At 59.9% G+C, this 22654-nt stretch overlaps 1 protein-coding gene across 2 annotated transcripts; it reads right to left on the minus strand.

Annotated features, from left to right (window-relative positions):
• Nucleotides 1-1544: 1544 nt before the first annotated feature.
• CS (citrate synthase) lies at nt 1545-18182 on the minus strand. Of its 2 annotated transcripts, none has more exons than XM_048832064.2 (11): nt 18016-18182; nt 7602-7652; nt 7191-7298; nt 6197-6262; nt 5973-6109; nt 5608-5791; nt 4551-4750; nt 3758-3887; nt 3564-3665; nt 3240-3449; nt 1545-2823 (listed from the first exon to the last, which is right to left on the minus strand). In XM_048832064.2, exons 1-11 carry the CDS (start codon nt 18055-18057, stop codon nt 2653-2655), a joined length of 1401 nt encoding a protein of 466 aa, XP_048688021.1. In that variant the 5' UTR covers nt 18058-18182; the 3' UTR covers nt 1545-2652. The 2 variants fall into 2 exon arrangements, with proteins under 2 accessions (XP_048688021.1, XP_048688020.1); XM_048832063.2 differs by lacking the exon at nt 18016-18182 and adding an exon at nt 8407-8583.
• Nucleotides 18183-22654: the final 4472 nt, after the last annotated feature.

Raw genomic sequence — 22654 nt, forward strand, 5'->3', positions numbered from 1 at the left:
CACCAACCTGAGCAATGGATCCGCTGCTGTCGCATCCTGGCCGTCTGCCACGAGACGGAGCCATGGCACGGGGAAAGCTGAGCCCATGTGCGGGGCCTGCCGCAGCTGGAGGGTCCTTGGCCCACCTTAGCCATGAGGGGAGACAGAGACAAGCCGGCAGACAGGAAACATTTTGGGCCGGGACAAATGCAAGAGCCCTGCTGTGTGCAATTCCCCCAGCTCAGCCCCCGCCTGATGCACACGCCCCCAGCCCTTATGCCGCAACTCAGGCTGCATTAAATCCCAGCCAAAGGCTGGCTGCTGAGCTGGGTTTGGGTGAAGGGCATGGTGCCTCCCTCCAAGCTGGGATGGTGGGGGCTGCTCCTGGGCCCTTCCTGCCCCAGCGCTCAGGCTCTGCCCTCTGAAATGCCGGACATGGCAGCAGCTGCAGGGCTGACACCTTGCCCTGGCACTGGGGTTGGCTTGTCTGGCATCACCTGGCCCCAGCTCGCCCCTGCCCCCATAGGCACCTTCTGGGAGCATCGTTCCCCCAGTGCCCATCAGGGGCATGGAGCGGGGACTGGGGAAAGCACCGGCCCCTGGCAGCGCGGCAGGCCCAGGCCTGGCTGCAGGGCAGGCCCGTGGCTTTCCAGGCCCAGCCTAACGAGAGCTGGGACCGGCTGCTCGTGTTCCGCCCATGCTGGGCGAGACGCGCCTGTTTCACGTGGGGAGCCCCGTTCAGCCTCCACAGCTGCCCTTGGCCCAGCTTCACGGGGGTTGGGGGTGTGTGTGTGTGTGTGTGTGCGCGTGTGGAAAAGGCAGCTTTGCTTGGACCCTGGGATGAGTCACGACCCCTGGAAGCAGGGAACGGGGGAGTTGTGGGGACCCCCTTAGGGGCTTAGCAGCTGTGGAAAGATGGCTGGGGGCTCCTGGGCAACAGAAGCCCCCCCCTTCCTGCAGGATTGGGGGGGTGGCACCAGCTTCCCCCCCCCCCCGGCACACAACTGGCTGTTGGAACTGGCCCCAAGCTGCCCTGTGGGGCGGGCCAGGAAAGGCTGGGGGTGGAGCAAGGACCTCTGCTCAGGCAGGGGGCAGCTCTGCTAACCCTAGGCTGGGCTGGTGGACAGTCAGTTACATCCTGCCCCCCCCCCAGGTTAGCAACCGGCCCTGGCTGCTGGGGGCAGTATTTGAGCTCCTAACTTCCAGGCCCTAATGCCAGGGCCAGCTGCCAGGCAAGGCGGCTCCTTCCACGCAGCCTTGGGAAGGATAATGGCGCCCTCGTGTGGACATGAGGGACATGGCCCCTGGACTTAACCCAGCTCTGCTCATTTCCAGAGGCTGCCCCGGCCCCCCCTTTCCCTGGGGCTGCAGGTGCGAGGGGGGGCGCGCTGCGCTGCTCAGGGCCTGGCTGGTGGCATAAGGCACAGAACCACTCGGGGAAATCACACCTAAGCTGAGGGTCCTAACCCCAGGGCCCCTCCGCAGCAGTGGGGCAGCCCCCCGCCCCGTGGGCAGGCCCAGGCTGCATCCCACCCGCTGGCGCCTATGACACACCGGGGAAGCAGTTTTGTTAATAAAAACATTTATTTTGCAGTTTGTACAGAGCCACCCGCAGGCCGCGCCAGGCCACGGCCGGAGCCCACCCAGCGCCCTGGGGGCGGTTAGGGGACACGAGAATTCACACAAAACACACAGAGAACTGGGGCAGGGGAGGAGTGTATCGCGTCCTTCCTCCGGAGAAAGGACAGGAGCCAGGTTCACTTTTGCACTGCAACTGCTCAAAAGAAGGTGGCTAGCAACACTGCCCCACGGCTACTGATGGCTGCTCAGAAAATCACGTCCTCGCTTGGCCAGGCTAAGCCCCACGGCTCTGGCATGGACGCCACGCAGAGGGAAACCCACTCGCAGACTTTCCCAGGGAAGCCTTTCCCCTGCCCCACTCTCCCCCGCGGCAGCTGTGGGGCTCACAGGAAGACCTGCCCCCTGCTAGGAGCAAGGAGACAGTCTCAGCCAGCAATGCCAGTGTGGCAGGATCCAACCCCCAGTGTACATCGAGGATGCCCCTGCCCCCGCCCCTTGGAGGGGGAAAAGTCCAGAGATGCCCCAGATGGAGCCTGCAGATTGGGGCCCAAGACTCAAGGTGGTAGGAGGAGGAGGACCAAAGGTAAAGGAAGTGATTCAAGCATTCACATGCCAACTCCACACCCCACAGCTGGCCCTGGGTCAGGGACTAAGCAAGCAGAAGGAAGCTGGTTTGATCTGGGCCTAGGAGCTTGTCTGCGCCATGGACAAGGCAGCGCTCAGTACGGTACAACATGATTGGGAAAGGACCCTCCTCTCCTGGCCGGGGAATAGCGCGGGCTGGCCTAGAAAGCCATGCGGGTTTCCAACCCGTGCCGGGGGTTCCCAGGGGAGCTGCTGGGCTCTGGTTGGATCAGGAGTTTAACAGAGGTGCCGCTAATGGCGGTGGGGGGAGAGGGGAGGGGCAGGGGGCTGATTGTTTTAATCTTAAATTTACACCATAAATAACCTGAAACTTACGGTCAGTGCCTCAGAGAAAGGTTTAATTCTAGTGTCTGGCCGAGGCCCTTGGAAGGGAAAAGGTGTACTGTCTCTTTAAACGTCCCCTGGACAACTGGCAAGCGCGGGCTCCCCCTCCCCCCATCCCTTTCTTTAACCCGATTTGACGCCCACGAGCTGCATGACGCCGTCCGTGCTCATGGACTTGGGTCTCTCCAGCGGGAAGCCGAGCGCCCGGCTCCAGATGAGCTGGGCCAGGACGCCCAGGGCCCGCGAGATGCCGAACAGCACAGTGTAGTACTTCATCTCCTTCATGCCGTAATACTGCAGAGGGGAGAGGAGTGGAGCAGGGTGTTCAGGCCAGTGCCGAGCAGTCCGGCCTCTGCCCGCGGGGGCAGCCCCAGGGTCTGGGCCTGGGCGATGCTCAGGGGATGTGGTCACTGGGGAGTGATGGCCGGGGGGCAGGGCTGCCCTCTGAGTGGCTGAGCCCGGCAGGAGCAGAGCTGGTGGCTGGGCTGTCCTGGCTCCCGGGCGGTCAGAGCCCGGCTGGGTCTGGGGAGGAGCAGGAAGTTCAGCCCGGACACCACGCCACAGGGGGCTCAGAGTCTCGACTGCTGAGCCCGGGCAGGGCGTGCTGGAGGGGCCAGGTCAGAGCAGGGCTCTGGGCGGGGTGCCTAGCCAGACCCGGCTTGGTGGGGAGTCCCGTCCCCCCACTAGCAGCCCCCAGGCCAGCGCCTTACCTGGAGCAGCACCCCGCTGTGCGCGTCCACATTGGGCCAGGGGTTCTTGGCCTTGCCCTGCTCCAGGAGCACGTTGGGGACAATCTTGTACAGCTGTGCCACTAGTTTGAACATGGGGTCCTTGGGGAGGTGCTTGAGGGCGAACTCCCTCTGGCAGGTGTAGCGGGGGTCCGTCTTCCGCAGCACGGCGTGGCCATAGCCAGGGACCACCTGCAGCGACAGGAGGGCCGAAGGCTAGCACTGACTGGGGGGGTCATGACCCACATTCCCAGTGGGGGCAGCCGCCCAGACTCAGCACTGCTCCCGCAGCCCAGGGGGACTCACCCGGCCGGAGTTCAGCGTGTTCCAGATGAAATCTCGCAGCTTCTCGTCAGACACGTCCGGGCCCAGTTCCTTCTGCAGGTTCGTCAGCCACCCCAGGACCTCCTGCAAGACGCGCCGAGAGAGAGGGCACGGGGGTAAGGCCGGGACCGTGTCCCCCTCTCCCTTTCCCCGCCCCCAGCCGATGCGACCCCTACCTGATTGGCGAGGCCGTGCAGCGGCCCAGCCAGGCCGTTCATGGCTGCGGCAAAAGCGAGGTATGGGTCAGAGAGGGCGCTGCCCACGAGGTGGCTGGTGTGGGCGCTGACGTTCCCGCCCTCGTGATCGCTGCAGAGAGGAGACCGTTAGCAGAGGGCAGCAGCCGACCTACTGCCTGACCCGGGGGACTGCCAGCCCACCCGGCCCACTGAGCAGCTCCAACTTCCCAACCAGCAGGGGGCAGCAGCGGCCCTAGGACAGTGCAGGTGGCTCCGAGCCATGGTCAGTAGGGACGGCTGCTTCCCTGACCTGGCCCCTTCTGCTCTAAGGGACACCCGTCTCCAGCCCCTGCCTCTCTGGGCCAAGCTGGGCAGGGCCGCTGGCAGGGATGGTGGCTCAGAGGGGCCCTAACTGCCTGGCACAGCCCCTGCATGCCCAGCGCACTGACACCCTGCCCCCTCTGTGGGGGAGGGATCCCTTGGCCAGAGCTCCGGCCCGGTAGCGGCTGTTCTCGGGGGTGGGGGGTGGGATGGAGAGGCTGGATCCAGCCCCCCTGGAAAGCAGTTGCAGCCTTCAGAGCCCCGCCCCAGTTCCACCCCTGCCTGCTTGGAGCCTGGCCCGTCCGAGCTCTGCCGAGCGGGTCAGGGGCTCCCCGCTGCGTTGTTTGCAGGGCTCTGGAGTTCGGCCTCCTCCTCCCACGTGGGGACGCCCCTGCCTCTCTCTAGGGCGTCCCCACGTAGCGTCCACCACGCCAGCCTCGCTCCCAGCCGCAGCCCCCCAGACGGGTCTCACCTGTGGATGGTGAGGTAGAGCCGCATGAGCTCGATGAACTGGGGGTCGGTGTAGCCCAGCATGTTGGTGAAGTTATGGGACCAGTCCAGGCTGGGGTCGATGGCCCCGATGCTGCTGCCCTCGCGGTACAGGTTGCGGTAGATCTTGGCAGCGATGCAAGGCAGCTTGGCGATCAGGTCCATGGCGTCCTCGTAGATGAACTGCAGGGACGGGAGAAGGCGGGCTGCTCACTGAGCCCAGTGGCGCAGCGTCCTTGGGCCGTTCACAGCCACGCACGCTGTCCCGGCTCAGCACAGGGTTTGCTGTTCGAAGGCTGCCTTGTCCCACCCCAGAGGTGGCTGCGTTTCAGTGACGTGGCAGCCCGTGTCTATAGCTGGGGGTTTAAAATCACACCTTTGTAAATCCCGACACGTCCCAGTGCTCTGAGCAGGAAATGGAGAGCCAGGCCCCTGACCGCGCCACCCTGGGCGAGCAGATCGCTTTACCCAGCCGTAGGCGGGGGAGGGGAGGTGCCAACCGTGCCAGGTGCAGGGGAAATTGGGTAGTTCAGACGGATGGTAAAGGGCAGGGACAGCTGCTGGAGGGCAGTGAGAAGGAGCAGCCATGGGAATTACAGGGAGTAGCAGACTCACCCACCCAGACAGGCCAGCCAGTACACCGGTACACGGCCAGAGACTCTCGGCTCGGATGCCATGGGGTGGGGGTTGGGCCGAGAGGAAACCAGCTCGCCTGCCTTACAGGGACAAGTGCAGCCGGCCCTGAGCAAACGTCGCTCCATCCTCCAGCCCAGCACTAGCCCCATTGTACAGGTGGGCAAACTGAGGCAGAGGGGAAACTAACTCGGGCAAGGCCCCAGAGGGAGTCAGCGGCACAGCCCGCTGTGCCCTGGCCCCAGATCCACCCACGCCGCCCCTCGAGCTTCCAGCCACTGGTGTCGGGAGGTTGGCTCTCGCCGGCTGCAGGCCAGACGCCACTCTGGGAGCCGCAGCCTGGACGCTCTCTGTGGCCCAAACATGGGCAGCAGGGAGGGCCAGCTGGGCCTGGCCTAGCCCCCTACCTCCCAGTACTTGGCCCGGCTGATGCCCTCGGAGTAGGCCCGGGCGAAGTTGCTCTCGCTGTTGAGGGCCGTGATGGCGGCGCTGAGCTGGGACATGGGGTGCAGGTTGGTCGGGAAGTTGTCCAGCATGGTCACCACGTGGGAGGGCAGAGCCGCCCGCTTGGCCCACTCTTGGGAGACCCAGCTCACCTGCGGGAGGAAACGCGCCACGGGGTTAGCCGGGGATCCGCCGCCTGACGCAGCACAGAGGGGTTGCCGGGCCAGGCCAGGCATGGCGCAGAGAACAGGCTGCAGCAGCACTGGCGAGGCCATGAGAGTTTGGGGCTTAAGTCACGGACCCCAAAGCCACGGCCAGAGCCCCCCACCTCACCTGTTCCGCAGTGGGGATGTCTCCGGTAAGCAGCAGCCAGAAGAGGCCCTCAGGCAGGGGCTCCTCCCCTCCCGGGGCTTTGGGCAGCAGCTTCTGGCACTCGGGGATGCTGTACCCGCGGAAGCGGATGCCCTGGAGAGAAGGGTGGAGAAGGGAATCAGTCTCTGAGGGCAGGGGGCGGCCTGGGAGGGTGGCGGGGGGGGGCGGCGAAGGCCTTACCTCATCGGGGTCCAGGACAGAGGTTTCGTATATTAGCCCCTTCATGCCTCTCATCCCGCCGTAGATCTGGAAGGGACAGAGCCAGGAGGCAGTTAGCGGGGTTCAGCGGAGCAACGCTCCCTCTCCCGCAGCCAGGCCACCTTTAACCTGGCAGGGCTGGCGCTAATGGCCGGAGTTTGCTCCCCGCTGCCGGGGAGCAGAGCAGCCCCTCTCGGCACCAGCGCTGATTTCACCCAGTCGACTGCCTGAAGCCAGGGCTCCGTTCTCCCCTCAGCCCCGCTCCTCTGCTGGCCTGGGCTCGGGCCCGGCGGGAGGCTGCTGGCAGAGACGCTGCTGGACAGCTCCCTCTGCTTCACGCGGACCCCAGGGCTGCTCTGAACAGCCTGGCTGGGTCTCCGGCAGCCCTGATGGTTGGAGCTAAACGCCACAAGCGTCTCCTGCCCGAGCTAAAGGCCCAGCTGTGTTAGTGCAACAGCCCCAGCCACCTCTGCGGGGCCGCCAGCCTGCGCCCTATGAACCAGGGGAGGCCTCTGGGCAGCCACGGTCCCCACGTCCACACCGGGCCTGGGTAGCTCCCATCTTACAATGGGCTTGCCAAGGGCAGGGCAATGGCGCCTCGATTTCCAGGCACCAAGCGATGGGCAGGAGAGAGTGCCCAGCCCAGAGCAGTGTTTCTGGGCCACTGTGAACCAAGGGGTCTTCCACACTGCTTCGACGCAGCAGCGACTGGCTGCCGCCAGGGCGGGACACCAGATCACACCCCCCAGGGGGCCCATCCAGGAAGAAAGGGAGCCCGCGGAACTGACCCAGCGAGGTAGGGAGGGGGCGACACTGGGCGAGGCCGGTGGCCTGACGCAGGGGTTCGTGGGGATAGGTCACTCCCTTGACGGTGAGCGAGATCAAGGAGGTGCCCACGCCGCCCAGCACCAGCCCCAACTGAGCTGGCTCTCCATGAGCCATCCCTCCAGCGCCGGCCCGTGCCGGCCACACTCACCATCTCCACAGTGACTTGCCCGATGACCGTGTTGCCGTATTGTTGCCTGAAGCTCTTGATTCTTGACTGCTCCTTGGGAACCAAGTTGGAAAGGACGTCCTTCAGGTTCTGGCGGTTGGGGGGAGAAGCAAACAAGCTGGTGAGGGCAGCACTAATGCCATGGCGGAGCTGAGCATCGCTAACCGTTGCGCCTCGGAGCCGGTCAGGATCTCTGGTTTGTGTTGCACAGAAATCCCTCCAAAGGAGGCCAGACAGCGACCTACAAGCGACGGGATTAGGACTGCGGCTCTGGGACGGTTTCCCTCTGGGGCGAGGACGTGAGCGGTGCTGGAGCCGCTGAACCGGAGAAGCCAAGGACAGTTCTCCCCAGACGTGCACCCCCCGAGGCGAGAGGCAGAGGTCTCTACTTACCGTGGAAGAAGAGCTGGCGTGTCGGGCAGCGAAGAATATACATGGTGCATTCTGCAGAGAGAGAGAGAGAGGCCTCTTATGCATTAGCCTGGCAGCGACATGGAGCGTAAGACCCACAGCCTACGGCAGCGTTGCACTAGGCAGGTCAGTATCACCTGGCTGACACCACCAGGGAAACAATCATACCAGGGTGTCCTCATGGCTCCACCCCCGCCACGCCCCCCCATCCCAATCTTTCCCTCTGCACTCTCTGCTGCAAGCAGGAGAATCAGACAGCTCAGCTCTGAGCAGGTCACTGATTGGGAGCCAAGTAAGAGCCGGAGTCAGAGTGGGAATGCGGAAGCAGAGCTCCAGTTCAGGGAGTTATTGGAGCCAGAGCAGTTTGTCCAGGAGGTGGGTGCACCGGACAAAGACAACACATTTAAATTCCACCGCCTCCTCTCTGGATCAGCGACGCCAGGCCAGGAGGAAACGGGGCATTTCGTTTTGCTTTGCACGGATCACACACCAGGAAAGCCACTTCCACCTCTCGCTCCATCTGGAGAGAGTGAATGAATCCACCACGCTCCCGTTAGGGGCATGCCCTCGCCACACCCCCACTAGCGTGTCAGCAGCATCCGCACAATGCTTGGCAAGAGCTGGCAGGGGAGGGAGCGGGATCATTGCTGTCAGTTACAGCTGCACTCCGTCAGGTCCCTGAGAGAGCAGCATGAGTCACTCCTGGCTTGGCGTAGGCATGGGTGGGGGGAGGGCACCACACGGGTTCAGAACCAGCCAATCCTGCTGGGTGAGTGGCCTTGAATACCTGCAGGCTGCATCCGGAGCAATCGGAGCAGGGAGAGAGAGACTGGCTGGGCCCTTCAACACTGCAGGGTAACAGCTGAGCACCAGAGATCAGGGCTGCCCATTGCCCGTGTAGGGACCAGTTAGCAGAACATCGCCTGGGTTTAGTAAAATGCAGACACATGCTTATGGAGAAAAATTAAAATCTTTCCGGAAGCTGCCGTTTACCCTCGGAGCACATCACTCAGGGACTGAAATGCTGCCTTTAAATGACACAAAGTGGCCCCCAACACAAGGCTAGTTACGTTCAGGAACTGGCTAATGAGATGCGGGTTCCTTCACTTATTCTAGCACACTGAGTCACTAGTAACGCCCCTCCCTTCAGTTTTCAGCCACTTTCCTAAGCAGATTCTTGCTGAGCCAGGAATCGGGGACCGAGTGGGGCTCAGGCACAGTTAATGGGTATCTCCCACCGTACATGACAGAGGAACATGCCTAGCCATGGACGCAACCCAGTTGTGCCTTCCATGCGCCTGCAGTACCTGGTACGAAGCTGTGCAGACCCAGCCACGGGGCTGTACAGCCATGGGTTTGTGCTGCAGCTATGGGAAGAGCACGCCTGGGGAAGGAGGGGCCCTTTTCTCTGGGATCCTGCCCCACAGCAGGCTTTCCAGAAGTGACTTGCAGTTTGAAGGCAGAGACCCGCTGACAGAAAGTCAATCAGGGCCTTTGTTCCACTCCATTCAGAGGGTTGGTTCTTAGACCCAGCTGAGCTGGAGAATGCAGCTCTCCTCCCAGAAGGGCCAGGCCGCTTTCAGTGACAAAATGTTCACTTCACACTCATCCGGGAAGCGCTAAGCAGACAGGTTTGCTGCCTGCTCCCGTGAGCTTGGGGCTGCTGCTGGGGTCAGAGTTCTTGTTGCAAATCCAGAACTTCAGTGCAGCACCCACACAAGCAAGAGTGTTTCGAGTTAGCCAGGCAATGCCAAAATCCTGGCACAAGCTTTGTTCTCGGCGCAAGCGGCTGGGAAAAAAAACAAAAAACAAACGCTGGTTATTTGTTCTGTACACAACGGGCTAGTTTGGGATGCTACTCAGGATGGCTTCTGCTGTTCCCTCCTTCAATGGCTTGGAACATCCTGCTCGCCTCAAGCGGCGCAAGGAAAACCACCAGGAATAGCTAGTCAGGAAATCTGTTTAGTTGCAGGGAACAGTGGAATAATCCCAGCTATGCAAACATCTCAACATGCATGCCACGCCTTGTGTGTGAACGGGGGTCCAAGGGCTTTAGAAACTGGACACTGGGATAACATCAGCAGCCACTTAGATCTGGTCTACGCTACAGACATGTATCAGTGTAACTTCGTCACTCAGGGGCGGGGATCCACACCCCGAGCAATGTCACTATATCGACGTACCCCCCGCCCCGTGTAGCCAGCACTAGGTCGGCAGGAGAGCTTCTCCCATTGCCATAGCTACCGAGCCCTCGCCTGTCGGCGTAGAGTGTCTACAGCTGCACCGATGCAGCGTTTTAGTGTAGACTTGCCCTAAGAGGGAGCCACTTCTGGGGTGGAAAACAGCAGCTGGGTCACAGTGCAGAGGAACTTTCACACAGCGGTGAAAGTAACAATATGGAAAACTGGAGCCACCTGGGATCCAGGGAGGTGGAAGGTAAATTCCAAGGAGGAGCCAGGTGGAAGTCATCAATTCCAAGACCAGAAGGGACCACGGATCGCGAGCTCCTGCCCCACAGTAACTCCTAGGGCAGAGCTTTTAGAAGCTCCAGTCTTGTTGCCTGGACTCAATGCTCCTGCTCTGGTGCGGAGCATCCGGGGACGGCTTCTGAGCCCAGGAAACCAGGCCTCATAGCTGGCCTGCATGGGAGAAGTGGCATTTTCCCCGCCTAACTAGTCTAGCATGTTTTCCCTTGTAGCCAGCCCAGCACTTTCTGCATGTGAAAGAGACTGCCCTGGGTCAGTGAGTGCCCCTTAGGGAGTCACACATTCTGTGGACGTCTCCCAGCCCAAGCATTAACCTCTCCCAGCCCTGACCGAGCACTGGGAGATGCTTTGCAACATGGGGGACGGACAAATCAGCCATTCCCGAAACAAGTTCAGAGCAGCAGGCAGGGGCTTATGCTGACCATTCAGAACAGATGGGACCAAGGTTTGTCCTCTCCAAGGCAAGAGAGGGTGGGAACCTGCCTCAGGAGCTTATCTGCTCCCAGGTCCAAGAGAACACCAGGGAAGATAAGCAGCACTTTGGGACACTTCCAGAGACCCCATGCTAAAGCAGATATTGAGACCATGTGGTGGGTCAAGTCACCCTAGGCTCTAGGCCAGCGGGTCCCAAAACGTGGGTCAGGACCCCAAAGCGGGTCACGACTGCATTATAATGGGGTCACCAGGGCCAGCATTAGACTTGCTGGGGCCCGGGGCTGAAGCCAAAGCCTGAGGGCCCCCCCCCCCATGTCATGTAGTGATTTTTGCTGTCCGAAGGGGATCGTGGTGCACTGAACTTTGAGTACCACTGCTCTAGGCGGGGAGAGGTAGAGAGAGTCTAGCCTCCACTGGGCTGTAAATGGAGAGGGAGGATGGAAGCTGCAAGTTTCACTCTGCGCCCGTCTTCTCTCCCCACTGCAGACAGGTTAGGCCTGGCCTAACATGCTGGTTTTCCACCAGGGTAGGTCTGTCAGTACAACCCAAGTGGTGGTGGGGGGAGGGGGGCAACCGGTATCGCTTATTTCCTTCTGTGCCAATCTAACTACACCCACACTGCGGGGAGACCAAGAAGCAAACCTCAGCTTGGACGGAGGCAGCTCTTAACTCGGCTGCCCAAAGGAGGAATCACTTTTGGCCAGTTAGTATCTAGAAACCCAGGACTCAATATCCAGCCGCTGTCAGTGCGGACCAGAAGGGTCTGACGCCAGACTACTGCGAGTTGCCAGGAGGGACACAACACCGAGACGTGGCAGTATTCCCACCGGGCTGCTCCGATCTACTGGCTGAACAGGAGAACTCAGGTGGAATAACTTAGTCTGGTTTCCTCTTGGAATGGGAGCAGCTGGTCCCAGATCAGATGCCCAAGTTCAGGGAGGTTGTTCTGAGCAAACCGAAAATGCTTTCAAACCAGTGGTGTGGGTCCCAGAACAGGCCGCACAGGGTGTATGGAAGCAGCAAACATCCCGCCCCGGACCTGGAGGCACTCTGACCTATGCACAAGGGAGCCGGTGCGGGTTATATTTGCAGACAGCGGGTGGATAGAAGCAGCCGTGACCCAGATATTCCCTTCGCTATGAGAAGCAATCTCCAACTTCTCTACTTGACGACGTTCGTAGCAACACCATCCTCACATCTAACCTTACAACAGCCGTCAAGTGCGCTCTCTCTCCTTACAGACGGGGTGACTGATGCAGAGGTGACGCGGCAGCGTGGGGAACAGAGCCCGGAGTCTGGCTCCTAGCCCGGAGCTCACCCTCTTATGCAAACAGGTGCTTTTATTTAAAGGATCGAGGTTCTGCGCTGGTCTAGCTCAGCCTGAAAGGCGACCCACTGAAACACACCAAGAGGCTGGAACTGACGAGCTTTGCAGGGGGTCACAAAGCCAGGAGACTGGACGCATCTGCAGGCTACGCTAGTCGTCCCTTTGTGCCGTGCTGCTCGGGGCCTCTTGGGTTTACATCTCGTTCAGTCCCAGCAGCAAGACCAACACCGCCTGTGATCCACGCTAAGGAGTGGATGGTTCCACTGGCAGCCCCAGGGAACTCCAGATACCGTCCCTCACACCCAGCCTATGCTTGGCCTTGCAAAACAGCCCAACAGACACGACCCCAGCTCAGCACGAACGCAAGCATGTTTAGCCTTGGGAGAGGGCTGCCATCCGGCCCTGTCAACACTGGCGGGGCCGGAGGGCCCTGCAATCTCACCTGAGGATCAAACGCAAACAGCCAGAGAGGGGGCAGCCCCCGGCTTCCCTCCATCCAGTGTCATGCAGTTGTTGGTGAACACTGGGACAAAGAGCCACGTCCCAGTCTGAGCCCAGCCCTCCCTGCTAGCCTGGAACAGGTCCCCGTCAGTGATTCACCCGCCAGGCATAGTGCAAAGTCTTGCACTGCAGATACACCACAGGCCACGCCAGTGTCAAGCACAATGTTAACCTGGAGACAGCTTCCTCCTTGGGTGTCTCCTCCAGCAAGAAAGCGGGAGGGTGACCCTTGGGCTCAAGCCACCGGAGTGGGGGGCACACCACATTGGCACAGCTAGTTTTAAACAGCTTGCAGCTAGTTCCATCCCGGGGCTCTCAGGGTGGGGGTGGGGGGTAATATCCACCCACATCACAGCCAGGAAGGGCCTGGTCTGAAGTCACATTTCCAGTCAGGGCACAGCAGGGAATAGAAGCCTGGCTCTGACTCAATGCCCTGCTTTAGCAATTAGACAAAGCTGCCTCCTACCCTGGGTCAGCTGCTGCCGTTGGCCCAGCTACTCAGCCATGCTGCAGTTTGATGGGACAGACCTGTGTCCCCACGTGCTGTGACTCGGTCCCCCCCACACCAGACAGTGGATTCTGTGACACACGCAAGGTCCCTGAGGGACTATGAAGTGACTCATATTCCCCCTGCTCGGTCCTGCTGGCTGGGAAGATTCGGCAGTTTCAGAGCCCTGCTGCAGAGGCGGTGTGAGCTGAGCAGATGGCACAAAGCGATAGACCCACAAAACCCAGATCGAACTAGGAATGAAACTCCGTTCTCGCTGTCAACCAGAGCCGCTAACAGCACCGAGCTTTGCACCGGTTTCCTAGTTCTCTTTCCAACCAGCTGAGCGACACAAGAAGCCGAAAGAGTCACAGATGTCTCATTATGGGGGAGCCAGAATTAGCTGAATAGGAACGTGTTCTGGGCCAACTCCCCCACGCCCAGCACCCCCAAAGACCTCCACCCAGAGGCTGCTTTATTGCAAAGATTTAGCCCCGCAGCACGACGCACTCCAACTGACCTCCTTTGTGGGCAGTCGCTGCCGAGACGCCAAGACCTGAATGGACCAGCCCACTCCCCGCTCCTCCCCAGGATGGGTACAGGGGATGACACACCTGGAGCAAGCAGCAGCTGCAGGGCTGAGCATTGTATGGAGCAATCCATCAGCGCAGCAGGGCAACAAAAGGACAGGGCAGCAGCCGTCACCTTCCGAGGAGTTAAGCAAGGAAATCCAGGGCAGTGGTAAAACAAGCAAGTCCGCAGCCTGTTTTGCTCAGTCCACCCTGCAAGGGGCAGGTTCCCAGAGGAACGGGTAGAGGAGCAGGAGGGGAAACCCGTTTCCAACCCTCTCCAATTAAGGGATTTATCGTTATTCAGGGTTTCAGACAGTTCCAGAGCAACACAGTGCTTCAGAGATTAAAGCGACAGAGTTGGGAACAGAATTCAGGTTTCCAGACTCCGAGTCTGGTGCCCTACCCACTAGCCCAGGCTGTTTCTCGGACATCAGTCAAATCCACACAACAAGAAGCACGTTGCAGGTGGATCTCAGAAGCTCCGATAGATTCACTGGACGGAAAGATAGTGCCGGCGTAGAAGGCCGCAAGGGACAGAGTGGGGTGTGTGAAATGGGACCACTTGCGGCCTACAGAGGAGTCTTTTCAGGCCCAGGGCGTGGTTCGCTAAGAGGATTAAAGTGATCACATCAGCAGGAAACACTCAGGGCTGTTATGGTTACCACTGATAATTAGTTTCTGGTTCCAGTTAAAAGGCAAAGAGGAATTGTAAGTATATCTGAGCTCAGTCCCCTTCCGTGTGAATCCTGACAGTACAATAGGACAGTTAGAACAGAGCCTGCTCCCCCAACAAGGATAGGAGACGGACATCTCCTAGGGCCACAGGAGCGTTCTTTGTACGCCCACCTCGCACGTAGCCTGGCCACGCGTTGCTGGTCTGCATATGGCAGGGCAAGCCACATAGTTTAGAGCAAGGGGACTAGGAGCCGGCACGCCTGGGTTCCATCCCAAGCTCTGCTGGGAATCCCAAGGTCAAATTCCATAAGGCAGCATGGCGGACAGTGTCAGTTCACAGCTGGAACCCGCGACCCAACAGCTGCAGACAGCCCTCTGGCAGGCACCGCCTTCCTAATGCAGGGCGCACGTCTTCTGCCAAGGCCATGGAGCTTGAAGTCCAAACCTCTTCGCAGAGCCCTGCGACCTCCAATCCCATATAGTCCAGACCCCCAGGAAGGATCATTGCGCTGTTGGCCATGGCTTCATTTTCACCCCCTTTCCTTGTACAGATGTTTAAAGTGTCAGAGGCTGCCTTTGAATTTGAGTCCCTGGACTGGTAACTCTGAATTCTTGTTGGAAACACCGCTCTCCTCTTCCAGAGCCTGACCTTTAGTCCAGCACTCCCAGTCCAATGGGAGATCACAAGGCTAAAGCAGCCAAACGTCATTTTAACCTTTTCGTGGTGACAGAACCCCACTATTGCAATTCCAGGGGAGGAATGATTGGTGGAGAGGTGGCAACATCAGATTATGGTCAGAAGGCCCACAGGGGAGTTTACCCACTAAATTATGCACAGTCAGAGACCTCACACACACTACAGGCTAGCTGGCAAGGTTTAGCTTTCCGAGCTTCAGTTTGACTCCTGCCCAGTCCTCTTATTCATCCCCTCCTACACTCCCCCCCACCCCCAAGCGTCTCATCCCTCCTCCCAATGGACTTCCACATTGCCAGGCCGCAGGAGGACCAGCCACGACAATGCACGCTCCGACCCAAGGAGCTCACAGGTGGAGAGTTCGAGCCCGGTTCCCAGTTGTGCAGCCCTGGGTGCTAAATAGTGCTGTTATCTCACCGCTTTCCAGCTCCTCGGGTGACTGCCACAGACGGACCTGGCACGCTCCGGAGAACATTCCCCAGGGAAGGTTAGGGTGATCTATTTGTAGTGCTGAGAGGCCCGTTGGCTCTTACAGCACAATCTAGACAGATATGGGTGGGAAGGGGAAAAAAGCCAAGACACCGAAAGGGGAAGTGACTTGCTCAAGGTCACACAGCAAGTCAGTGGCAAAGCCAGGGCCCGTGGCTCCCACCCCAGCGTCCTATTCACTGGGCGAAACTGCATCTCCTGAGTACAAACCTGCCTCAGAGGTTAATTTCCAGGAATTATGTAACTATTCAAGGACTTGCCTAAGTGGGGAAGGAGAGTGGGGAGGGTAAAGCCACAAAGCTGTGTTAGCAAAGCAGAGCAAATTCAGACCCAGGAGGTGCTGGGCAGGTGTCTCAGGCCTACAAGTGTTTAGTTGCTCAAGAACAGGTGGGGTTTTTACAACAGGGGTCATAGCTCAGTGGTTTGAGCATTGACCTGCTAAACCCAGGGTTATGAGTTCAATCCTTGAGGGGGCCATTTAGGGATCTGGGGCAAAAACTGGGGACTGGTCCTGCTTTGAGCAGGGGGTTGGTCTAGATAACCTCCTGAGGTCCCTTCCAACCCTGACATTCTATGATTCTATGAACAGTTACTCAACTGCAGACATGTTTTTTTATCTCCCCCTCCCACATTCTGTTTGGCATTTAAAAGCTGCCAGCTCCTAATCAGGCCATACAGGAGTTGTCCGCACAGAACACAAGCTAACGAGGAATGAGATCCTGAGCCATTTCTGCTGGTGCCTGACATTGTGGGATACGCACGACTGGTCACTAGCAAATCTCATCCAAGTTCTTGTTTTCCTCACCTGTGACGTCTTAGTAGGCCAGGGCAGCCAAAGTATCCCAGGCTTCTACACTGCGGCCTCCTCCATCTTTGAGAGAGAGAGAGAGAGAGCCCAAAACTATGGCTCCCAGCATGCAATGCAGCCAGGCCACTTGGATCAAGATGGAGCACTGCAGGCCTGGGCCTTCCTTCCAGAGGTCACACCTCTGTATTAAAGACAGGCAGCTGCAATGGGTGACTGTCAGGGAGGGCGGAGAGTCTCCTGGCATGATGTTAATGTGGCCCTCAGATGGGCAAAATCCGGGCACCTGTAGACAGAAACTATGAACATATGCCACATCTTAAACAGCTGGATACAACTGCTGCTTCCAGCGTTTTTCCAGTCACACCCCACCCCGATCACGCTTGATATTGTTCTCATGCTCAGCATTCAGGTATTACATTAAATCACCCGACACAGACGTAACAGAATTAGAAGTGAGGAAGGTGCAATTACTCCCAAGGAGTGCAGGGACACCCCTGTACATTAACAAAGGTGGTATTTCCCCCTCCTTTTGCAACCAACTGAAAGCAAGACCCAAGGAGAGACAGGATTAGAAGAATAAAGCCGAAGGGTTTACCCCGGTCACCATAAGCTTGGCTCATTTGGCTTTTGTTTCAAAGACTGAAGAATGTGCTAATTTTAGCCTTCTAGGACTGGTCGCTCTGCTTCCTCTGCTCACTTGCCTGGCTGTGCAGACGAAACTTCCGATCCCACCCCCCCCGCAGCAGCCAGGCCCCAAACAGCTCCCCGCTTGGCATTTTTGATCCTCAGCGATTAAACACCACGCAGGAGCCAAGTAGAACACCCTTGGAAACGCTGGGAGCTAGTCAAACTAATCCAAACATAAAAGTGTTACTCAATAAGCTGCTCAAGTGGATTGTGATGAAACTCAACTGGCTGGGAGTCCAAGTCACGCTGGCTGAATCTGACCTGAAGAAGGGCTCCGTGCGGCTCAGAAGCTGGTCTCTCTCACCAACAGAAGTTGGTCCAATAACAGATACTGCCTCACCCCCCTTGCCCCTCTCCCGTCAGAGAGCCTTCCTCCCGATGATCTGCTTCTGCGGAGCCCAAGGAACCCAGCACACGACCAGGCCCGCAGAAGACGGCGGCTGAGCGTTCTTGCCTTCGTTCGGCTCACAGGGAACGCTGCGGGTACCATTTAGCACCTCTTCCGGGCGCCCCACCGAATGCGGCGCGAGAAACGGAACTTTTCCAACTGGGCCAGGTCGCCCAGCAGTTACCGGGCCCGTGGAGATCGGCTTCCCCCCACGGACCCTACACCCCGCTGGGGCCCACCGGGCTGCATGGAGCTAGTGTGACCAGATGTCCCGATTTTGGGGGGCTTTTTTCTTATATAGGCACCTATTACCCCCACCCCGACTTTTCACATGGGCGGTCTGGTCACCCTACGGCCCCTTGGAAAGCCCAGCCTAGCCCCTAAGGTCCCCGACCCCTAACTCCCAGTCAGCCCTTCGGCCTCAGTGGCGGTGGGCCGGCCGGGGGGGCACAGAGCTTGGGGGGGGGGGGGGGGGAGGCTCCATGGCCCTTTACGCCCCTCAAAGCCCGGAGCAGGACGGGGAGAGCTCAGCCTTTCGGGGGGGGGGGCAGCCGGCTCCCCAGAGATGGGGGCAGCAGAGCGGCCATGCGCTGCGTGCAGGGCCCCCCCCCCCCCACCGACACACACCAGGGGGGAGGGGTGCGTGTCTGCAGCGGGGGGGGGGGGGAAATCACCCACACACTCCGTGGCGGGGGGGCGGCCTGGAGCACGGCTGAGCCCCCCTCCCATGCACGCGGGGGCCCCTGGGAACCCAGGGAGCGGCCCAACCCCCCCCTCCCTTTCCAGGGCCCCCCCCCCCGGAGGTCACAGCCCCCCCCCCCCCGCGCGGCCCCGGGCGCGAGCCCACCTTGGCGCCCAGCAGGCGCGCGGCCGCCCGCAGTAAGGTCATGGCGAGCGGAGCCGGGGTCCGGGCGCGGCGGGGAGCCGGGTGCTGCAGCCGCCGGGCGCGGGGGGCCTGGGCCGGCGGGGACCAAGGTTGAAGAAGGAGGCCGAGGAGGGAGCGGCGCCCACGGGGTGGGGGGGGGAGGAGGGGTCCTCGCGAGCGCGACAGCGAGTGGGGGGGGGCGGGAGCGGAGCGCGCTGGCGGCTACGGCGCCCCCCCCCTCCCCGGCGGGGAGGTCATTAGCATAGCCACGCCCCCGCGCGGCCGCGCCGCGCTCGGCTATTGGGCGGGGTGGCGAGACGGGCGGGGCCTTCGCGGGGGTGGGCGGGGGGAGGGGACTGGGTATAGGTGGCCAAAGCAAATGCCTGAAAACTCAGTGTAACCCAATGGGACTTGCCCCCTCCCCTCCCCCACCCGGGCTGGGCTGGAGGGTGGAAGGGGGAACGTATATTCAGTTCAGCCCGGAATGGGCCGAGTCATACGGCCTGGCCACGGGGCGGCCAACGGCACGGCGTGGCTTCGGGGCCTGGCCGTGGGGCGCCCAACGGCACGGCGTGGCCTTGGAGCCTGGCCACAGGGGGGCCAACGGCACGGCGTGGCCTCGGGGCCTGGCCGTGGGGGGGCCAACGGCACGGCGTGGCCTCGGAGCCTGGCCACGGGGGGGCCAACGGCACGGCATGGCCTTGGAGCCTGTCCACGGGGGGGCCAACGGCATGGCGTGGCCTCGGGGCCTGGCCGTGGGGGGGCCAACAGCACGGCGTGGCCTCGGGGCCTGGCCGTGGGGGGGCCAACGGCACGGCGTGGCCTCGGGGCCTGGCCGTGGGGGGGCCAACGGCACGGCGTGGCCTCGGAGCCTGGCCACGGGGGGGCCAACGGCACGGCATGGCCTTGGAGCCTGTCCACGGGGGGGCCAACGGCATGGCGTGGCCTCGGGGCCTGGCCGTGGGGGGGCCAACAGCACGGCGTGGCCTCGGGGCCTGGCCGTGGGGGGGCCAACGGCACGGCGTGGCCTCGGAGCCTGGCCGTGGGGGGGCCAACGGCACGGCATGGCCTTGGAGCCTGGCCGTGGGGGGGCCAACGGCATGGCGTGGCCTCGGGGCCTGGCTGTGAGGCGGCCAACGGCACGGTGTGGCCTCGGAGCCTGGCCACGGGGGGGGCCAACGGCACGGCGTGGCCTCGGAGCCTGGCCACGGGACGGTCAATGGCACGGCGTGGCTTCGGGGCCTGGCCGTGGGGCGCCCAACGGCACGGTGTGGCCTCGGAGCCTGGCCACGGGGCGGCCAACGGCACGGCGTGGCCTCGGAGCCTGGCCACGGGAGGGCCAACGGCACGGCGTGGCTTCGGGGCCTGGCTGTGAGGTGGCCAACGGCACGGCGTGGCCTCGGCGCCTGGCCGTGTCTTAGTGAATGATACGGCATCGCCTCAGGGCATCATGACATCAAGATGAAGTATCAAGGTGGAGCCTCAGAGCCTCGCTGTGGCGCGGCGAATGACACGGCGTCCCCTCAGAGCCTCGCTGTGGCGCTGAGACGCACAATGGCGTCATGTGAGGATATGGTGACAAAGCATTATGGGAGACACAGCGAGATGCCACGGGGCAGCACCTGCGGATATCACTCGGTCGTGGTGCTGAAGTGCCTGTCGTGTCAAAATGCAAGATGTTGTGTCACATGATGTCCTCGTGTGGTGATGTCATCACGCCACGCCTCAACCCCCTCTGACAGGGAATTTCTCACATCATTTGGGGATAATCCCTTTCCTCCTGCGCCTCCCACCAATGCCCTGCAAAACTTGGAGCACACTGATTGAATCAAGGCCAAAGCTGGAAAAAAACCAGGACAGGTAACGACACTCCTTACAATGCTGTCTAGAGGCAGTCTCTGAGTAACCTTCAGGTAATGCTCTCCAAGGTGGCCAGTTAATCACTAGCAGCATGGGAAACAGAATGCACAGCCTTTGTCTCTAAAAATATAGGCCCATATTTGGGGAGCTAAAGTCAGACCTGCACTAGCTCCATATCCCAGCAACACGGACTTATATGAGAGTAGGCCCGCTGTGTCACATAGTCCTAAAATGCAGCCAAGATTCACCCTTTGGCCCGTAACCGCTGGAGTTGGATAAAGTGGAATAACTGCAATGGAAAATCAGCCAAGATACAAAAATGAGAAAGAACTAAGTTTGAAGACATTTAATTCTGGAGCACGCAGTTTTGTCTGGCTTCTGGTAAGTTATCAATATGGTCCTTACGGCTCAGACTCTACAAATGTAACTGGTGCCTGTTCCTCCCTGCATCTTCAGTGCCACGTGTGCCCAGCTTATGGACTGAAAGCTGCAGCCCTCAGAGCCAGCACAGCTTTGGGAGAACAGGCTGGAGTCCAAGCGGTCTCCTTTCCATGCACACATGACTCCTGAGTCACATGCTCGCCTGGAGAACAGAGCGCGAAGCCCCATTTCTAGGGTCCCGAGTGCAAGTCCCCATCTGAGGCTGGAAAAATCACAGCTTGATTTTCAGCAACTCACCTGAGCTCGGAGGCATTCGGGGATTCTCCTCCCCTGGACCGATGCAGCTGGGACTGGGGTTTCCTGAGTGCATTGTCCTTAGTGGTGCCGAGCAGAGTCTGCATCAGCCAGTGAGCACGCTGCAGCTCAGTGCTAAGCTGGGCAATGCACTGAGATGACACCAAGGGCACTGCCCATATGGTCTGATACGCTGCATGTGGCAGACACATGACAGGACAGAGGGTTGGTGGGGAGGGGAAATGAGGTATCATAAATCGTTAAGTCTCCTGCAGTTACAGATCTGACTGCTGGCCTCTGTCTAGCCCAGTGTACTCCACTGCTGTCCTGGATCAAACCATCAGGTTTGGTATTCCACTTGCTGCGAGGCTACTTCACCTCTGCTGCACCCACCTACTGATCTCCCACTCCAGCAGGACCCTTCCAAATTTCCTCTCCCCCAGAGAATGTTTGTAGCACCCTTCTGTGCAGAGGCTTTTTATTGTGGCCTCTGACCAAGGCTGAGAGCATCTGACGCTGAGGGCCTGGGGAGACAAAGGGAGAGGACAACTGCTCTTTCTGGGCCTACCTAGATTGTGGATGATCTGGTCTCCAACCCCTAGGACTCCATAAGGACCCGCCCTGGGTTTTCCCAACACTCACTGAGTAAAGCAGGGTGGGGCGTGGGCTTGATCCTGATGCGAGTTTGAGCCCTCTCTCACAATCGGATTTATAGCCAGGAGTGGGGTCTAGAGAGCCAGGACTCGGCTTCTGTCCCTAACTCTGCTGTTGCCTTTGCTACTGGTTTGTCTCTCTGTGCCTCGGTTTCCTCCTCTGCATAAGAGGGGTAATTCCCCGAGCTGACGAGGATCTGCGTTCCCCCAAGACGGTGATTTCAGTGCCAGCTACTAGCACATGCTATAAGACATGCTGAACCCCCTGCCGCGCTGGGGTTGCTGGATTAGCGGGTTAAATAGTTGGAGCTATGAAGTTTTCTATTAATTTCTCAGTCCATCCTGGGCCGGCAAAGCCTGCTGGTGTATTTGGGCAAGGAGCTCCTGAAAAGGGGAGAGGCCAAAAAAGAACTTGGGTCACTGATCACGAGACAATGGAAGCGGGGCAGGGTGGGAGGTTCAGCAAAAGGCTGCTGGAGTTGGAGGTGATTGGCAACCTTGGAACCGTGGGCAGAGGAAGGGCAGGCTACACACACAAGCTGGGGGCTGGAACGACCCGACTGCTGGAGGTGGGTGGGGAGAGTTAAATCTCCATGGCCCATTCAGACCTTATCCTCTCCGCCAGCCAGGGGAAGGTTTCTGTGACAGCGAGACCTGCCCCATTAGGACCTTGGCTGAGAGCCACCAGATCTATGCCCAGAGCTCCCATCAGCTGATCTTGACTTTCAATCCCTGGTGCCCTGGCCTGATGACCTTGCAGTGAAACATGCGGCAACCTACTCCTTGTCTCCCGAGTCACACGCTCTCTCAGGAAAAGGGTCGTTTCTGGTGTGTGGAAGGGTCAATATTTGTTCATGTCTCAAATATTTGCTTAAACTTGGCAGTTGAGAGAGCAGGACAGGAGCCATTGACAAGAGACAGGGGGCAGGCCCCTGTGGCGAGGTCAGGGAGCATTGGACATGCTGCTGGTAGAAGTCATCTTCCCCCGCATCCATCAGCGGGCATAGAAAAGTGGTAGAGCCCACAATCACAGCTGACACTATGGCAGCAAACCAGCGAGGAAGAGAGCTGCTCAGGGACCAGAGCGACCTGCTGTCAGTCCAGAGAGGAAAAAGGCTCTCGGGGAACTGGGGTGTTGAATACTAACACTAAACTATTGTTTTATGGGTGCAAAGTGCTAAACTACTGCGCATCTGGCACTGGCTAAGCTCTCTGGGGAAATGAGGGCATAAACAGCCTTGGAAGGGTCACTGAGCCTGCATGGGTGGGCGAGCCTCACTCCATGCCCAGATGCGATTGCAGACAGACACTTGGCTCGGGTGCGAGTCAGGCCAGCACCTCTGGAGAGCAGAGCGGCTGAACACCACCACCCCTTCCGCAAGCAGGTCAAAGCGACCCGAGCTGGGGCTGCTCAGATCTAGTGCTAACCCTCA

This window comes from Caretta caretta, chromosome 20, assembly GCF_965140235.1.
Source record: "Caretta caretta isolate rCarCar2 chromosome 20, rCarCar1.hap1, whole genome shotgun sequence".
Lineage (NCBI taxonomy): Eukaryota > Metazoa > Chordata > Testudines > Cheloniidae > Caretta > Caretta caretta.